The 16,352-nt window shown below is 43.0% G+C and overlaps 2 protein-coding genes across 5 annotated transcripts; both read left to right on the forward strand.

The window, feature by feature from the left end:
* Window positions 1-321: 321 nt before the first annotated feature.
* LOC147258882 (homeodomain-interacting protein kinase 2-like) lies at window positions 322-5,162 on the forward strand. Of its 3 annotated transcripts, none has more exons than XR_015117090.1 (12): window positions 322-683; window positions 789-974; window positions 1,064-1,245; window positions 1,445-1,568; window positions 1,689-1,808; window positions 1,883-1,972; window positions 2,109-2,293; window positions 2,402-2,662; window positions 2,840-3,019; window positions 3,144-3,323; window positions 3,511-3,689; window positions 3,817-5,162. XR_015117090.1 is itself a non-coding variant. In XM_086208979.1 (11 exons), exons 1-10 carry the CDS (start codon window positions 498-500, stop codon window positions 3,316-3,318), a joined length of 1,689 nt encoding a protein of 562 aa, XP_086065105.1. In that variant the 5' UTR covers window positions 322-497; the 3' UTR covers window positions 3,319-3,323; window positions 3,511-5,162. The 3 variants fall into 3 exon arrangements, 1 of the variants encoding a protein (XP_086065105.1); XR_015117091.1 differs by having other exon boundaries at window positions 3,557-3,689; XM_086208979.1 differs by having other exon boundaries at window positions 3,511-5,162.
* Window positions 5,163-8,602: 3,440 nt separating this feature from the next.
* LOC147258883 (homeodomain-interacting protein kinase 2-like) lies at window positions 8,603-12,581 on the forward strand. 2 transcript variants are annotated; one of them, XM_086207791.1, is made up of 12 exons: window positions 8,603-8,964; window positions 9,070-9,255; window positions 9,345-9,526; window positions 9,724-9,847; window positions 9,968-10,087; window positions 10,162-10,251; window positions 10,388-10,572; window positions 10,681-10,941; window positions 11,119-11,298; window positions 11,423-11,602; window positions 11,790-11,968; window positions 12,097-12,581. In XM_086207791.1, exons 1-10 carry the CDS (start codon window positions 8,779-8,781, stop codon window positions 11,595-11,597), a joined length of 1,689 nt encoding a protein of 562 aa, XP_086063917.1. In that variant the 5' UTR covers window positions 8,603-8,778; the 3' UTR covers window positions 11,598-11,602; window positions 11,790-11,968; window positions 12,097-12,581. The 2 variants fall into 2 exon arrangements, with proteins under 2 accessions (XP_086063917.1, XP_086063918.1); XM_086207792.1 differs by having other exon boundaries at window positions 11,836-11,968.
* Window positions 12,582-16,352: the final 3,771 nt, after the last annotated feature.

The raw sequence follows: 16,352 nt of genomic DNA on the forward strand, positions 1-16,352 counted from the left end.
GTCCCAAAGGACCTTCTCTCCCTGTGCCTCCGTGGGTTCTCTCTGGTACTCCAGCTTCCTCCCACCGTCCAAAGACATGCATTGCAATGGTTGTCTGTCTGTACGTGTTGGCTCTGCGATGGACTGGCGACCCGTCCAGGGTGAAAACCCCGCCTCTTGCCCGTAGCTGACCCCCTCCCCCGCAACTCTTAACAGGACAGGATACCGTATTTTCTGCACTACAGGGCGCATCTGATTATAAGGTGCATCTGATTATAAGGCGCACTGTTGGTTAAAGGCTTTTAGGTGCACCTTATAGTGCGGAAAATACGGTAAGTGGAAGAAAATGGATGGCTGGATGGTTCATGTCAGTGATCACTGTTTGGCTTGTCAGTCAAGTGTTCAATCAACATCACAGACATCAAACAAGCAGTCAGATCAACCTGTCAAGTCCAAACACAAGTCCATATATGAACGCTTCCTCCTGCAATCCACTTCATACTGCAGACGGTTGAGAGATGGCATCACAATCGTTCCCACACGGTTGGATCTCCTCCAACTCTGCCACCTATAAGATTCTTTCTCTTAAGGGACAGGGCGCTTTTGGCAAAGTTGTCAAATGTGTCAACTTGGCCAACAACAAGACTGTGGCCTTAAAAATGATCAAAAATGAAGGCATTTATGGTCTCCAGGCCAAAGTAGAGGTAGGAGGACAGTGACCACCACACTCATCAAGATTTCATTATATCCCACCTGCGATGATACTTTGTTCCGATAACTCTGAAAATCTCCTCCTCAAACATCCTTAGATTGAGTTCCTGAAGAAAATGAAGCATCTGAACAAGCAAAATATTGTCATATGGAACGATGCTTTTTCCACCGGAGGACAGCTTTGTCTGGAGTTTGAGCATCTGGACAAGAGCTTGAGCGATCTGATGAAGGAGAGGCTGCACAAACCCTTACGCCTTAATCAGATTCGGCCAATTGTCTACCAGGTAAGTTCAGCCATGTTCTTCTCTGCTTTGGAAAACAGTCCAGAAACGAGGTCACGACAGCTCTTGTTGATCTTCTTTGTATTTTTCAGGTGGCAAACGCGCTGAACCACCTGAAGGAGGCTGGAATTGTTCATGCCGACCTTAAACTAGAAAACATCATGTTGGTGGACCATCAGCAGCAGCCCTATAAGGTCAAATTAATTGACTTTGGCCTGTCTTCCTTTGTGTCGGAAGTCAGGCAGGGCTTAGAGCTGCAGACCCTTCCATACCGGTGAGTAACTGGAGCCATAATTGCTCTGAGTGGATATGAATATTCACATTTTCCCCCTCATCTGTTCTCACAAACTATCATGTTTGTGACTGCAGTGTTGATTGAAGAACTCACTGTGTTTCCTATATTAATTATTCAAGTTTGATCAAAAATAATGCAAGTACACTTGATGATCTTGCCTGCTCTTTTTTTTTTAAAGGTGCCCAGAAATCATTTTGGGGGCTCCCTACAATGAGGCCATCGACATGTGGTCTCTGGGCTGCGTTGCTGCCGAGCTATTCATCGGTCGCATTCTTTACCCTGGGTACAATGAGTATGATATGGTTAGTACCCTCACAAGTCTCTTCTGCTCCTAATTGAGTTATTGCTCATGGGAAAGTTGTTTCCAATCATGGAAACTTTAGATTGGACCTCTGTGACTAATTTTGTGTTGTTCTCTTCAGCTACAGTTCATCAGAAACACCCAGGGTCCAATTCCTGATGGTTTAATTGCCTCTGGAAGGAAGACCTTACAGTTCTACAACAAGTTCTACGGAGATGGAACCTGGACATGGAACCTCAAAGTATGGAACTAATGATCAAGTGTCTTGGACCAAGTTCACAAAAATGAAGGCTAACAACCACATTGTCTCTTCAGTCACCAGAGCAGTTCAGCAGGATGACCAAGATTCATCATCCTTTGGAGAACTTGAAGTGCAGGCTCCGCTGCTTCGATGATCTCCTGACAGTAAGTTGTCCTCTGTAAAAATGAGCGTACATATAATATATGCTCAAACATATCCATGAGCTTTTCTTAACAACTCTTAGAGCTATTAGAAGATCCCTCTGACCATGCTGGTATTTTGTTTGTTTTTTTTATTCAGTTCCAGCGTGACATTTCCACCAACCCCGTGGATGGACCTGTGGAGAAAGCTGATATGCTGATGTTTGTGGACATGCTGAAAGGGATGCTCCAGCTGGATCCAGGCAAGCGGTTGACGCCTCAGCAGGTGATGATGCATTCTTTTTGTAGCATGCGCCACCTGATGGCTCACCCGGACACCCCCCAGTAAGTGAAAACCCAGATCACTTCTTAAAATGCCAATACAGATAAGTCTGATGATGATATTTGTATTTTGTATTCTACGGCTGAATGATTTTTTTCCTTGTCCTGCAGCTTACGTTACTGCTACAAGGTAATGGCCAACTGTCAGAGGACAACTGTGTGCGTCCAGAACGGGCCTGAGTCCTCTAGGATTACCCACCAGGCCCCCCATACTGGTCCTCGGTCTCAGCCCCCATCACATCATCACAACAGTGGCCAAACCACCGAAAAACGGCAAGGGGAGAAGAGGAAACGTGATGATGAAGATGGGGCTGAGACCTCCTCTCATCTCCCGAAGAGGATAAAGCAGCAGGACGGTGGTGATCAGCACAGGTAGGCTCACCCTCCAGCAGTCTCATCATTTTGAGTTTGTACAGAAGAGATGAAGGATTTAAAGGAGATATTTTCAATCAGTCACCCATATGCAAATGTTGAAAAGACTGACGAGACTAGAGTTTTGTGTCATTTTGAGCCCAGCAAAGTTTTGAAGTGACAAATATTTTCTTCCAGGATGGCCCACCCGGTACCTGACCCTGCTCCTCCTTCCACACACAGTCGTGACCATCATCATGGACAGAGGACTGAGGAGACGATGAGAGGGCAGAAGAGAAAACGTAGTGACGATGAGCCTGTGCCCTCTTGTCATCTCCGCAAGAAGAGAAAGACAGAAGATGGTGGCAATAAGCACAGGTAAGAATTTAAAAGAAGCCGTGCCATACGGAAATGTATAAAAGACTGGTGAGAAGATTTGTCACTCCAATGTGTAATATTTTGAGCTCAGCAAAGATTTAAAGTGACAAATATTTGCCTCCAGGACGGACGACCGGGTTCCTGACCCTGCTCCTCCTTCTCGACACCAGCAGGACCCTGAAAATGGATGGCCAAACAGGGAGATGATGAGAGGGCAGAAGAGAAAGCGCAGTGACAGTGATTCTCTGCCCTCTTCACATCTCCCCAAGAAGAGAAAGAAGGAAGATGGTGGCGTTTAGCACAGGTAGGGCTCACCCTCTTCATCAGTCAAATGATTTTGATCTCATTTGCAAAGGAGATTAAGAATTAACCGGAGCCATTTCAGGATCAGTCACCGATAGGCAAAAGTATAAAAAGACCTTGGTGAAAAGATTTTTCATGAAATATTTTGAGCCAAGCAAAGATCTAAAGAGATAAATATCGGCCTGCAGGATGGCCCACCCCGGTTCCTGACCCTGCTCCTCCTTCGATGCACAGCCAGGACCATGGACAGACGACTGGGGAGACAGTGTGAGGACAGGAGAGAAAGCGCAGTGACGAAGATGAATCTTGTGCGTCTTCTCATCTCCCCAAGAGGGCAAAGGACAAGAGATGGTGGCGATGAGTGCAGGTAGGCTCACCTCACATCAGTTTGATCATTATTAATTAGGTCAGAAAAGAAAAATTTGAATTTAAGATTATTTAAGATGATCTGTATTCCAATTCTAAGTATGCGATTGAAAAATATCTGTTTCCAGGATGGCCCCTCCATCTCCATATCACCATCCTCATCTTGACTCAAGGAGCAGACCATCAGCACTCATGGAATCCAGTGTAGCCGGCAGATATCCAGTCCAAGACGTCCTTGTTTGTCTGCCGCTCATTGTTTACAGTCCATACAGTAACTGAAACGGTTGCATGGGGATGAAAGAGGAAGAATATGAGAGGATGGTTAAGACGACAGCCGTTTCACCCGCTTGAATTTCGGCCCATCCGCTCATTTCAGCCTTATGTCCCATGGGAGGGGAGTATTTCGCCCAATCCTTTCGGTCTCATTGGTACACCACAAAGACGGTTTATGTCGTCTCAACCGAGGCCCACTCAAACTGAACTTGTCCAAGCCTCTCACATGAAAAATGTAAATCAGCAGCCTCCCTGTCCTAACATGTTGTATTTGTACAAATAAATGTCTTTTTTCAATCCTTCAACTGTAATTGGACAATAAATGAACAAATAAAATCTCTCCTCCAAAAATTGTCTCCATATTGCAGTGAATGTATTTGTGTTGGCCTGTGATTCTGGGAGCTCTGTTACCAGGGGCAATGACCCCCATTCTTTTCATGGCAAAGAGTTCCAAGGGAGAGTCCAGATAAAGAAGAATTCAAAATACTCTGAATGTACGTCTTATTTGAAGAACAAGAATTTCGCCCATAATCAGGAGTCCAGGGGGACCAGGAAAATCTGTTTTAGCTCATTTCTGATGCAATGGAATGGTACTGTCTCATTTTACTGACAATAGCTGACATTAATCAATTTGTTTCCAAAAAAACACAACGTCAGCCTGATAATACAACAGCGCTGGCCCTGTAGCTAACGGGCGGTGGTGGATAGCTGCTAGCTAATGTTAGCTAAATCGTTGTTGGCCCAGATCACTGGTGAACATTATCAACTAGCTAGCTATGGGGCTAGCACTGCCATTGTGCCACAGTGTGAAATCCTAACCCTTGTTTTCTGCTGCGAATACAGGTTTTGCTTTACCTTTCAGGTATCATCAATAAGCAAAAGGCAGCTGTAACGGTGTACCAGAATGGGGTTTGATTCCCTACACGTCTGTATGTGCGTGAGTTTGTCTACTTTCAGTTTATTAATCAGTTGACGGTGAACAGGAGGCGCGGGGGGAGGTCGCCAACTGAAAGAAGCCATTCAGAGGCGCAGTCAGCGAAATGCTCTGTAGAAGTTAAGAGGCTTGTAGGGAAAACTCATCAGGTGACATATCGTCACCTTCTTAAATAATCGCCTATGTGATGTTTTTCAAGTTTTTCAGCAAACACAAAAAAACTGGAGACAAAACATCATAAGGAGTTGATTCAGGCAAAAAAAACTTGTCCCAAAAAAATGACTTCAGCAGTTATTTTAAGAAGGTGACGAGATGCTGCTGAAACATTTTGTTGTGGGTTTTTTAGATGTCATATCTGGTAATATATAGTTTAAAACTTTACAAAGGCTTAATCTCGAGGTTGATGAAGTTACAAGTCTGTCTTTCTCCAAACAAGACGAGAGGATCCGTCCGTCATGTACAGATTTTTTACCAATTGGAAGACACTTGCGATGGGGGAGTTAACCGGCTTATGACCAATAATATCAGTACAATATTGTAACAATACAAAGCACCCTGTCAAATAAATCTGTGCCAATTTTAGTACCATTGTAGGTATAGTTACACTTTGAAAAGTTGCATAAAAATAATTGTAATGTTTGTTAAGCAAAGCTGAAGACAGCAACACATCTAAGCTGATGAAACACCTGGTCTAACAAATTATATCTAAAGCTGCTAACGTTAGCAGCAAGAAGGGATAAAAGATGAAAGTGGAGCTTTTTTTTGTCCCCTTTTTACAACAGAATTTCATGTTAATGTCCATGTCGGGAAAGTAAAGTAGCAAAAATTTCGTTCCTCATACTTCAACCAGTCGTGTCTTTTTCTTTTGTTTTGTTTTTAGCACTAAATGCCACAGCACTCCAGACCAGGTCAATCATGCAGTGTTAGCAGTGGGGTACGGAGTGGAAAATGGCATCTCTTACTGGATAGTAAAGAACTCATGGGGCACCAGCTGGGGGATGGATGGGTGAGTCTTCTGTTTACCATACCGGTCTTGTGACCGGGATCTGAGGCCACAACACAGAAAACAGTGCGAAATACTTGAGCGACAACAGGATGGTGATATGAACCATTAATTTCTCTTACAGTTATTTCCTCATCGAACGCGGGAAGAACATGTGTGGACTCGCTGCCTGCGCGTCTTTCCCAGTGGTGTGATGGCTGCATGGTGCTAAACTCCAGAAGGACGCAAAGAGATCAAATCCAACTTTTTTTTTTAATATACTGATAATAACCAGTTGCTTTTTGTGATCATTATACAGAACTGTGTTTCTGAAGAAGCACCATGAATATTCCAAACCATACCATAAAATGATCAATGCAGATTCATTATCATTCAATGATTTGTTGCTAATTTCATTAAAAAGGAAACTATATTGAATCCATGAGTCTTTGACAGTTGAGAGTGTTGCAGCTGTATAATGGCTGCATAATAATGATTGAGACACATTTCCCACAGTTGTCAAAATGATTTATCTAATTGTCTATTACATTTGAATTGTGTGGAGAATGAAACATTTTCTTACCTCGAAAAAAATGGATGTATCCTGTGTTATAAAAAGTAAAATATATGCTCTGAATAGCAGCCCCAATGATTTTTCACTTGCCAAGAATCACTATTTGGTAGAACAACAACAAAAAAACATATTGAATTTAATCATTTTATGTCAATAGAGCATAAATAAGAGGGGTTATTCATCATATGCAGATAAACAAATTTATATGAAAATTAAAGCAGCAAGCAGTGTGCCTGAGCCTCCTTGTGCCAGTGGCTGGGTCGCAGGAGTCTCCCTGAATCCAACGGTGTATTTGGTAAATAGGTGGGACTTGTAGTTTAGGAGTTAGGAACCTCAGTGTGATGCAAAGTTTGAGTGCAGAGCTGAGAGCTGTGCCTTTAAGAACCCCCTCCCCTGCTGCTGTCTGCCTCGTGTGTGAGAGTGGAGAGCAGAGGAGGACTTTTGGACAGTTTTTAGTGTGAAAAAGTCTCCTAATTCCCCAGATGTTGTCCATAAGTGGAATGTAATATCACATTTTTGTAGGGATTTTTATCAGGAATTCAGTGGTGTGTTTTGTGAAGGTGTGGGAGTTATAGTTTAGACGTGACAAGTGAGTGTTTGAGAGTATTGTAGATAAACTTATTCATATATTTGCTTTAACTGTAGATTAATCCATACATATATATTTGCTCAAACTGTAGTCAAATTTATACATATATTTACTTAAAATAGAGTGCAGGAAACAAGGCAGTGAAGCGCAGACCAGATTGTATAAGAGTGGACACAGGTGAAAAGGTCACAACAGGGAACAGCAGGAGTGTAGCTCATGGCTAGCATCACTCCCTCAAGCTAATTAAGTCAGAACAGAGTCCACAGAATTTCTACGGTAGCATGAATTAGTGGGAGTCAGAAGTAGATAAGAGCAAGGTCATGAATCAGGACAAGAGAGGTTTTTGTCTTCACAGATGCAACAAAAAGTATACAATGGGAACAGATGGTGCTGGCACGCGGTCAGACAGAAGATTCTGCAAAATAACACAAGATCAAAAATACACACGTGCACGCAGAAGCGCTCACATAAGCACCTCCTTGAAACACATAAATACTGGAGAAGATAGTTAGATCGTTGGACTTCTTGCCCCAACACCAGGGACGACGCATCTGCGTATGCTGACTCCAGGATCGGGGAAGACGATCTCCAGAGCTCTGTATTCTTTGCTGTTAATCTGAATAAATTCTTTTGAACTAACTAGAAGGTGTCCTCTCCAGATTTTGAACAGTGCAATATAGACTCTGTGGGTCCTTCTGATTGATTAATGATGACTTGTTGAAAAATTCCTACAGTATGTACCAGGAGGGGACACAGGCCCCCCGTTGGTCTCTATTGTATGTGAAAAAAGTGTCCCTGACTTTGAGGGCTTATAAAATCCACACCGTGTGAATTAAATAAAAACTTCTGATAACTTTAGATTTTTTAAGTGTCCTGAGTCATGTATAAAATTTTGGAAGCGATACCATGAACACCCTAGGAGGAGATAGCGTTTGTTTGGGGTGTGTAAATGTCCACATTTTGACGGTTTTGTCCATTTTGTGGACTTCCCTGGGTTTTCGGTTGGGAGTGTCAGTATATGACTTGTGCTTCTTGATGAGACAAATAAATCTGTGTTGATCCCATGTCTGTACGGCATTCCTAGGTGTAGTTATGGGCAGAAATGTGTTTTTGTCACCCTAGGTTGTTTTTTTGGGGACTATAGACATGTTTGCCAGACCAGATGTGTGTGCAAAATTTGCTGAGTTTTTGAGCGTGTTTAGGGGGTCAATTTGAGTGTGAGTGGGCATAATAGGGCCTCCGTCCCAAAGGACCTTCTCTCCCTGTGCCTCCGTGGGTTCTCTCTGGTACTCCAGCTTCCTCCCACCGTCCAAAGACATGCATTGCAATGGTTGTCTGTCTGTACGTGTTGGCTCTGCGATGGACTGGCGACCCGTCCAGGGTGAAAACCCCGCCTCTTGCCCGTAGCTGACCCCCTCCCCCGCAACTCTTAACAGGACAGGATACCGTATTTTCTGCACTATAGGGCGCATCTGATTATAAGGTGCATCTGATTATAAGGCGCACTGTTGGTTAAAGGCTTTTAGGTGCACCTTATAGTGCGGAAAATACGGTAAGTGGAAGAAAATGGATGGCTGGATGGTTCATGTCAGTGATCACTGTTTGGCTTGTCAGTCAAGTGTTCAATCAACATCACAGACATCAAACAAGCAGTCAGATCAACCTGTCAAGTCCAAACACAAGTCCATATATGAACGCTTCCTCCTGCAATCCACTTCATACTGCAGACGGTTGAGAGATGGCATCACAATCGTTCCCACACGGTTGGATCTCCTCCAACTCTGCCACCTATAAGATTCTTTCTCTTAAGGGACAGGGCGCTTTTGGCAAAGTTGTCAAATGTGTCAACTTGGCCAACAACAAGACTGTGGCCTTAAAAATGATAAAAAATGAAGGCATTTATGGTCTCCAGGCCAAAGTAGAGGTAGGAGGACAGTGACCACCACACTCATCAAGATTTCATTATATCCCACCTGCGATGATACTTTGTTCCGATAACTCTGAAAATCTCCTCCTCAAACATCCTTAGATTGAGTTCCTGAAGAAAATGAAGCATCTGAACAAGCAAAATATTGTCATATGGAACGATGCTTTTTCCACCGGAGGACAGCTTTGTCTGGAGTTTGAGCATCTGGACAAGAGCTTGAGCGATCTGATGAAGGAGAGGCTGCACAAACCCTTACGCCTTAATCAGATTCGGCCAATTGTCTACCAGGTAAGTTCAGCCATGTTCTTCTCTGCTTTGGAAAACAGTCCAGACACGAGGTCACGACAGCTCTTGTTGATCTTCTTTGTATTTTTCAGGCGGCAAACGCGCTGAACCACCTGAAGGAGGCTGGAATTGTTCATGCCGACCTTAAACTAGAAAACATCATGTTGGTGGACCATCAGCAGCAGCCCTATAAGGTCAAATTAATTGACTTTGGCCTGTCTTCCTTTGTGTCGGAAGTCAGGCAGGGCTTAGAGCTGCAGACCCTTCCATACCGGTGAGTAACTGGAGCCATAATTGCTCTGAGTGGATATGAATATTCACATTTTCCCCCTCATCTGTTCTCACAAACTATCATGTTTGTGACTGCAGTGTTGATTGAAGAACTCACTGTGTTTCCTATATTAATTATTCAAGTTTGATCAAAAATAATGCAAGTACACTTGATGATCTTGCCTGCTCTTTTTTTTAAAGGTGCCCAGAAATCATTTTGGGGGCTCCCTACAATGAGGCCATCGACATGTGGTCTCTGGGCTGCGTTGCTGCCGAGCTATTCATCGGTCGCATTCTTTACCCTGGGTACAATGAGTATGATATGGTTAGTACCCTCACAAGTCTCTTCTGCTCCTAATTGAGTTATTGCTCATGGGAAAGTTGTTTCCAATCATGGAAACTTTAGATTGGACCTCTGTGACTAATTTTGTGTTGTTCTCTTCAGCTACAGTTCATCAGAAACACCCAGGGTCCAATTCCTGATGGTTTAATTGCCTCTGGAAGGAAGACCTTACAGTTCTACAACAAGTTCTACGGAGATGGAACCTGGACATGGAACCTCAAAGTATGGAACTAATGATCAAGTGTCTTAGACCAAGTTCACAAAAACGAAGGCTAACAACCACATTGTCTCTTCAGTCACCAGAGCAGTTCAGCAGGATGACCAAGATTCATCATCCTTTGGAGAACTTGAAGTGCAGGCTCCGCTGCTTCGATGATCTCCTGGCAGTAAGTTGTCCTCTGTAAAAATGAGCGTACATATAATATATGCTCAAACATATCCATGAGCTTTTCTTAACAACTCTTAGAGCTATTAGAAGATCCCTCTGACCATGCTGGTATTTTGTTTGTTTTTTTTATTCAGTTCCAGCGTGACATTTCCACCAACCCCGTGGATGGACCTGTGGAGAAAGCTGATATGCTGATGTTCGTGGACATGCTGAAAGGGATGCTCCAGCTGGATCCAGGCAAGCGGTTGACGCCTCAGCAGGTGATGATGCATTCTTTTTGTAGCATGCGCCACCTGATGGATCACCCGGACACCCCCCAGTAAGTGAAAACCCAGATTACTTCTTAAAATGCCAATACAGATAAGTCTGATGATGATATTTGTATTTTGTATTCTACGGCTGAATGATTTTTTTCCTTGTCCTGCAGCTTACATTACTGCTACAAGGTAATGGCCAACTGTCAGAGGACAACTGTGTGCGTCCAGAACGGGCCTGAGTCCTCTAGGATTACCCACCAGGCCCCCCATACTGGTCCTCGGTCTCAGCCCCCATCACATCATCACAACAGTGGCCAAACCACCGAAAAACGGCAAGGGGAGAAGAGGAAACGTGATGATGAAGATGGGGCTGAGACCTCCTCTCATCTCCCGAAGAGGATAAAGCAGCAGGACGGTGGTGATCAGCACAGGTAGGCTCACCCTCCAGCAGTCTCATCATTTTGAGTTTGTACAGAAGAGATGAAGGATTTAAAGGAGATATTTTCAATCAGTCACCCATATGCAAATGTTGAAAAGACTGACGAGACTAGAGTTTTGTGTCATTTTGAGCCCAGCAAAGTTTTGAAGTGACAAATATTTTCTTCCAGGATGGCCCGCCCGGTACCTGACCCTGCTCCTCCTTCCACACACAGTCGTGACCATCATCATGGACAGAGGACTGAGGAGACGATGAGAGGGCAGAAGAGAAAACGTAGTGACGATGAGCCTGTGCCCTCTTGTCATCTCCGCAAGAAGAGAAAGACAGAAGATGGTGGCAATAAGCACAGGTAAGAATTTAAAAGAAGCCGTGCCATACGGAAATGTATAAAAGACTGGTGAGAAGATTTGTCACTCCAATGTGTAATATTTTGAGCTCAGCAAAGATTTAAAGTGACAAATATTTGCCTCCAGGACGGACGACCGGGTTCCTGACCCTGCTCCTCCTTCTCGACACCAGCAGGACCCTGAAAATGGATGGGCAAACAGGGAGATGATGAGAGGGCAGAAGAGAAAGCGCAGTGACAGTGATTCTCTGCCCTCTTCACATCTCCCCAAGAAGAGAAAGAAGGAAGATGGTGGCGTTTAGCACAGGTAGGGCTCACCCTCTACATCAGTCAAATGATTTTGATCTCATTTGCAAAGGAGATTAAGAATTAACCGGAGCCATTTCAGGATCAGTCACCGATAGGCAAAAGTATAAAAAGACCTTGGTGAAAAGATTTTTCATGAAATATTTTGAGCCAAGCAAAGATCTAAAGAGATAAATATCGGCCTGCAGGATGGCCCACCCCGGTTCCTGACCCTGCTCCTCCTTCGATGCACAGCCAGGACCATGGACAGACGACTGGGGAGACAGTGTGAGGACAGGAGAGAAAGCGCAGTGACGAAGATGAATCTTGTGCGTCTTCTCATCTCCCCAAGAGGGCAAAGGACAAGAGATGGTGGCGATGAGTGCAGGTAGGGTCCACCTCACATCAGTTTGATCATTATTAATTAGGTCAGAAAAGAAAAATTTGAATTTAAGATTATTTAAGATGATCTGTATTCCAATTCTAAGTATGCGATTGAAAAATATCTGTTTCCAGGATGGCCCCTCCATCTCCATATCACCATCCTCATCTTGACTCAAGGAGCAGACCATCAGCACTCATGGAATCCAGTGTAGCCGGCAGATATCCAGTCCAAGACGTCCTTGTTTGTCTGCCGCTCATTGTTTACAGTCCATACAGTAACTGAAACGGTTGCATGGGGATGAAAGAGGAAGAATATGAGAGGATGGTTAAGACGACAGCCGTTTCACCCGCTTGAATTTCGGCCCATCCGCTCATTTCAGCCTTATGTCCCATGGGAGGGGAGTATTTCGGCCAATCCTTTCGGTCTCATTGGTACACCACAAAGACGGTTTATGTCGTCTCAACCGAGGCCCGCTCAAACTGAACTTGTCCAAGCCTCTCACATGAAAAATGTAAATCAGCAGCCTCCCTGTCCTAACATGTTGTATTTGTACAAATAAATGTCTTTTTTCAATCCTTCAACTGTAATTGGACAATAAATGAACAAATAAAATCTCTCCTCCAAAAATTGTCTCCATATTGCAGTGAATGTATTTGTGTTGGCCTATGATTCTGGGAGCTCTGTTACCAGGGGCAATGACCCCCATTCTTTTCATGGCAAAGAGTTCCAAGGGAGAGTCCAGATAAAGAAGAATTCAAAATACTCTGAATGTACGTCTTATTTGAAGAACAAGAATTTCGCCCATAATCAGGAGTCCAGGGGGACCAGGAAAATCTATTTTAACTCATTTCTCATAGACCAAAACTGTTTGTCAGCCATTCTCTTGCTAAATTCACATCGTTCATCATCAAGACTTTCATGAAATGAAATTTGGGCATGCTACGACCTGGATTACTTTACTTAGTTAATTACTGGCAAATAACGTTAGCCAAAACAAATACAAATGGTGAACGACTGGAAAATGGATGTCAATGTGTTTCTCAGCATAAATGATCATTGTAGCACGTAATGCTACATTGTAATGAAGATACGTAACCTGGTAGTTGTTTTGGCCTTGTGTGCTCCCATTTTCCAGCCAGTGCTGTGATTATTATGTCTAGCCAAATAGACTAAAATCAACAAATAAAACAAATTTTATCAACTAATTATGCTTTTTGTCTCATTTTACTTACATTAGCTAAAGTTAATCAATTTGTTTCCAAAAAAACACAACTTCAGCCTGATAATACAACAGCGCTGGCCCTGTAGCTAATGGGCGGTGGTGGATAGCTGCTAGCTAATGTTAGCTGAATCGTTGTTGGCCCAGATCACTGGTGAACATTATCAACTAGCTAGCTATGGGGCTAGCACTGCTATTGTGCCACAGTGTGAAATCCTAACCCTTGTTTTCTGCTGCGAATACAGGTTTTGCTTTACCTTTCAGGTATCATCAATAAGCAAAAGGCAGTACCAGTGACCAGTACCAGTAACGGTGTACCAGAATGGGGTTTGATCCCCTACAGTGTCTTGTTGAGTGATTTGGCATTCAATGGAAGTTCATTTCATTTTTTCTTAGTTCAATTTTGGTTACAATGGTCAGGAACGAAAATGTGATGCCCACATTTAACAGTATCTTCTGTATATAGACATGGTAATACTTAGTTCTCTGCATTTAGCTCAGTAGCTTATCTTGTTATCAGAAATAGTGGGGAATAAATTGTGAAAATACCGCTTGAGGGTTTTGTTGTAAGTGAGTGCATAGTCCACTGTTTAACTGTGTAGGAAAGCCAGAAAAAAATATTGCCAATGTTTGGCCTTGAGCTGCATTACAGTGTAAGTGAAAGATGCCCTTATCAACCAGTGTACATTAAAAAAAAAACCCTCAAAAACACAAGTGTGTACTGTTGTGGCTGAAAATATTGGCACCCTTGAACATAAAAACCCAACAGCTCAACTGTCTGTAAAATAAGTTGAAATTGACTAAAGTAATTTGGTCTCCAAAATTCTTTACTTAACTGATAATAGCACGGAAGCTTTGTTCTTTAATCCAAACTTAACATTTCATTATAAATAACAGATTGAACAGAAATTGCTGTGTCAAAATTATTGACACCCTAAATTTAATATTCGTTAGAACAGCCTTTGGAGACGCCTACACCTCTCTACTGGCAATTTGGCCCATTCTTCTTTTGCAAACTGCTCCAGTTGACCCAGATTAGAAGAGTGTCTTCTTCCAACTGCCCTTTTCAGATCCCTCCACAGGTGTTCAATGGGATTTAGATCTGGACTCACTGCTGGCCACTTTAGAACAGTCCAGCGTTTTCTGTTGAACCATTCCTGGGTGCTTTTCGATGTGTGTTTTGGAACATTGTCCTGCTGGAAGACCCATGACTTTCGACGGAGACCCAGCTTCACGACACTCAGCAAAACATTTCGCTCCAAAATACCTTGGTAATCACCTGATTTAATAATGCCACACACACATTCAAGGCCCCCAAGACCAGAGGCTGCAAAACAACCCCAACACATTAGCGAACCTCCTCCATGCTTGACTGTTGGGAGGGTGTTCTTTTCTTTGAAGGCTTCATTTTTTTCCCTGTAAATATAGAGTTTATGTGATTGACCAAAAAGCTCTAATTTGGTCTCATCTGTCCATAGGACATTTTCCCAGAATGTTTTTGGCTTGTTCAGGTGTGTTTTGGCAAACTCCAGCAGGGCTTTCTTGTGTCTTTCAGTAGTGGGGTCCTTCTGGGTCTCCTACCATGGAGGCCTCTTTCATTGAGCTGACGACGGATGGTGCGCGTTGCAACAGTTGTATGAAGATCAGCTTGAATCCGTCTTGCAGTTGTCCAAGGTTCTTCTGCCACCATTCGCACAATCCTTCGCTGCAATCTTTGGTCAATAATACTCTTGCGGCCTCTTCCAGGGAGGTTGGCTACAGTAACATGCGCCTTAAACTTCTTCATAACATTGCGCACAGTGGACACAGGAACACCAAGGTCTCTGGAGATGGACTTGTGGCCTTGAGATTGTCCATGCTTGGCGACAATCTTCTCTCTGACCTCCTCAGACAATTCTCTGCTTTTTTTTTCTTCTGTCCATGCTCAGTGCGGGTCATGCAGTGACACAAAACAGCAGAATGAGGGTGTTGCTCCATTTATACTGGTTGGATGATTGATAACTAGATCGCAGTCACCTTTAACTCACACCTGCTTGAAACTTATTTATTTTTTGCAAATCTAAAAGGGTGTCAATAATATTGTCCAGGCCATTTTAACATTTCTGTGTGAAATGAGCTAGGATCCAGTATTTATGCCAGTTTTTTTGTTTTGTTCCTCTGCAAAAGAAGGAATTATGCATGTTGATGCCAAAATATGTTTTAATTTCCCAAGTTTCTAGAAAAAAATGCAAGGGCGCCAATATTTTCAGCCACAAATGTAGAAGAGATGACGAGAATGGAATGAAATGCTGTCAACGCACAGATTCATTTGGCCTTTCCCTCTTGTGACAAACAAACCTGTGTCATTTTAATTTTGAGAGTAAACTGATTGCTGCCTTGTCACCAATGGCAAAGTTTTTGATTGTTTTTCTTTTTTTGTAAAACTCAAAATTGTTACATTACTCATGTTGTCCTGCATGAAAACCACATAAAAAAATACACTACACTTTAAGTCCTACAAGTTTCTTCTCTCAATGGCATTAAAGTGAAATGTCTCCAGCATCCCTCTTGCTCATGTTGAATGATTAATATGAGATAAATATATAATGGAAATGAAAGGGCCGCCATGTTGGTTGTGCTATCAGCTCATTTATCTTACTTAGTTAATCAATTGCAGGTAATGTGAGTTTAGAAAAATACCAGCGAACAGCAGCAAAATGAACAAAACGTAAATTACTGGAAATTTCATAAATTGGTTAATGTTGCACATTTGACAACCGCTGATCCAGACACTGAAAGCAAGACAGGGGTATTTAGTCAATTAAATCAATCAAGTGTACCTGTCCATCGCAGGAACAGGCCAAGTGAAGGTCAAGGAACTTGGAAATGGTACGATCCGCTTCAGAGTTGTCTGCTATATTGATCATAGCTGAGCTGGAGCAGGTGCTGTCTGAGTATGGTCCCACTGCATACATGTTTTTTACTGGTTTGTGAACTTCACACCTAAAAAATGTGGGTGTGTGTACTTGAGTGTTTTGGGGCAGGTTGGGTTGTATTTGGATAGATTTACTACAATGTACTGGATATAGTTTGGGTCCAACTTCTGACATTTTCTTTCATTTTCTGAACTTCTTCATGACATCTAACATCAGAACTGCCAGATGTCTGCCATGAGTGTCTATATGTCAA

Source organism: Aulostomus chinensis, chromosome 7 (genome assembly GCF_037954235.1).
Source record: "Aulostomus chinensis isolate RoL2024-O1b breed Wild chromosome 7, RoL_Achi_v1.0, whole genome shotgun sequence".
NCBI classification, from domain to species: Eukaryota; Metazoa; Chordata; class Actinopteri; order Syngnathiformes; family Aulostomidae; genus Aulostomus; species Aulostomus chinensis.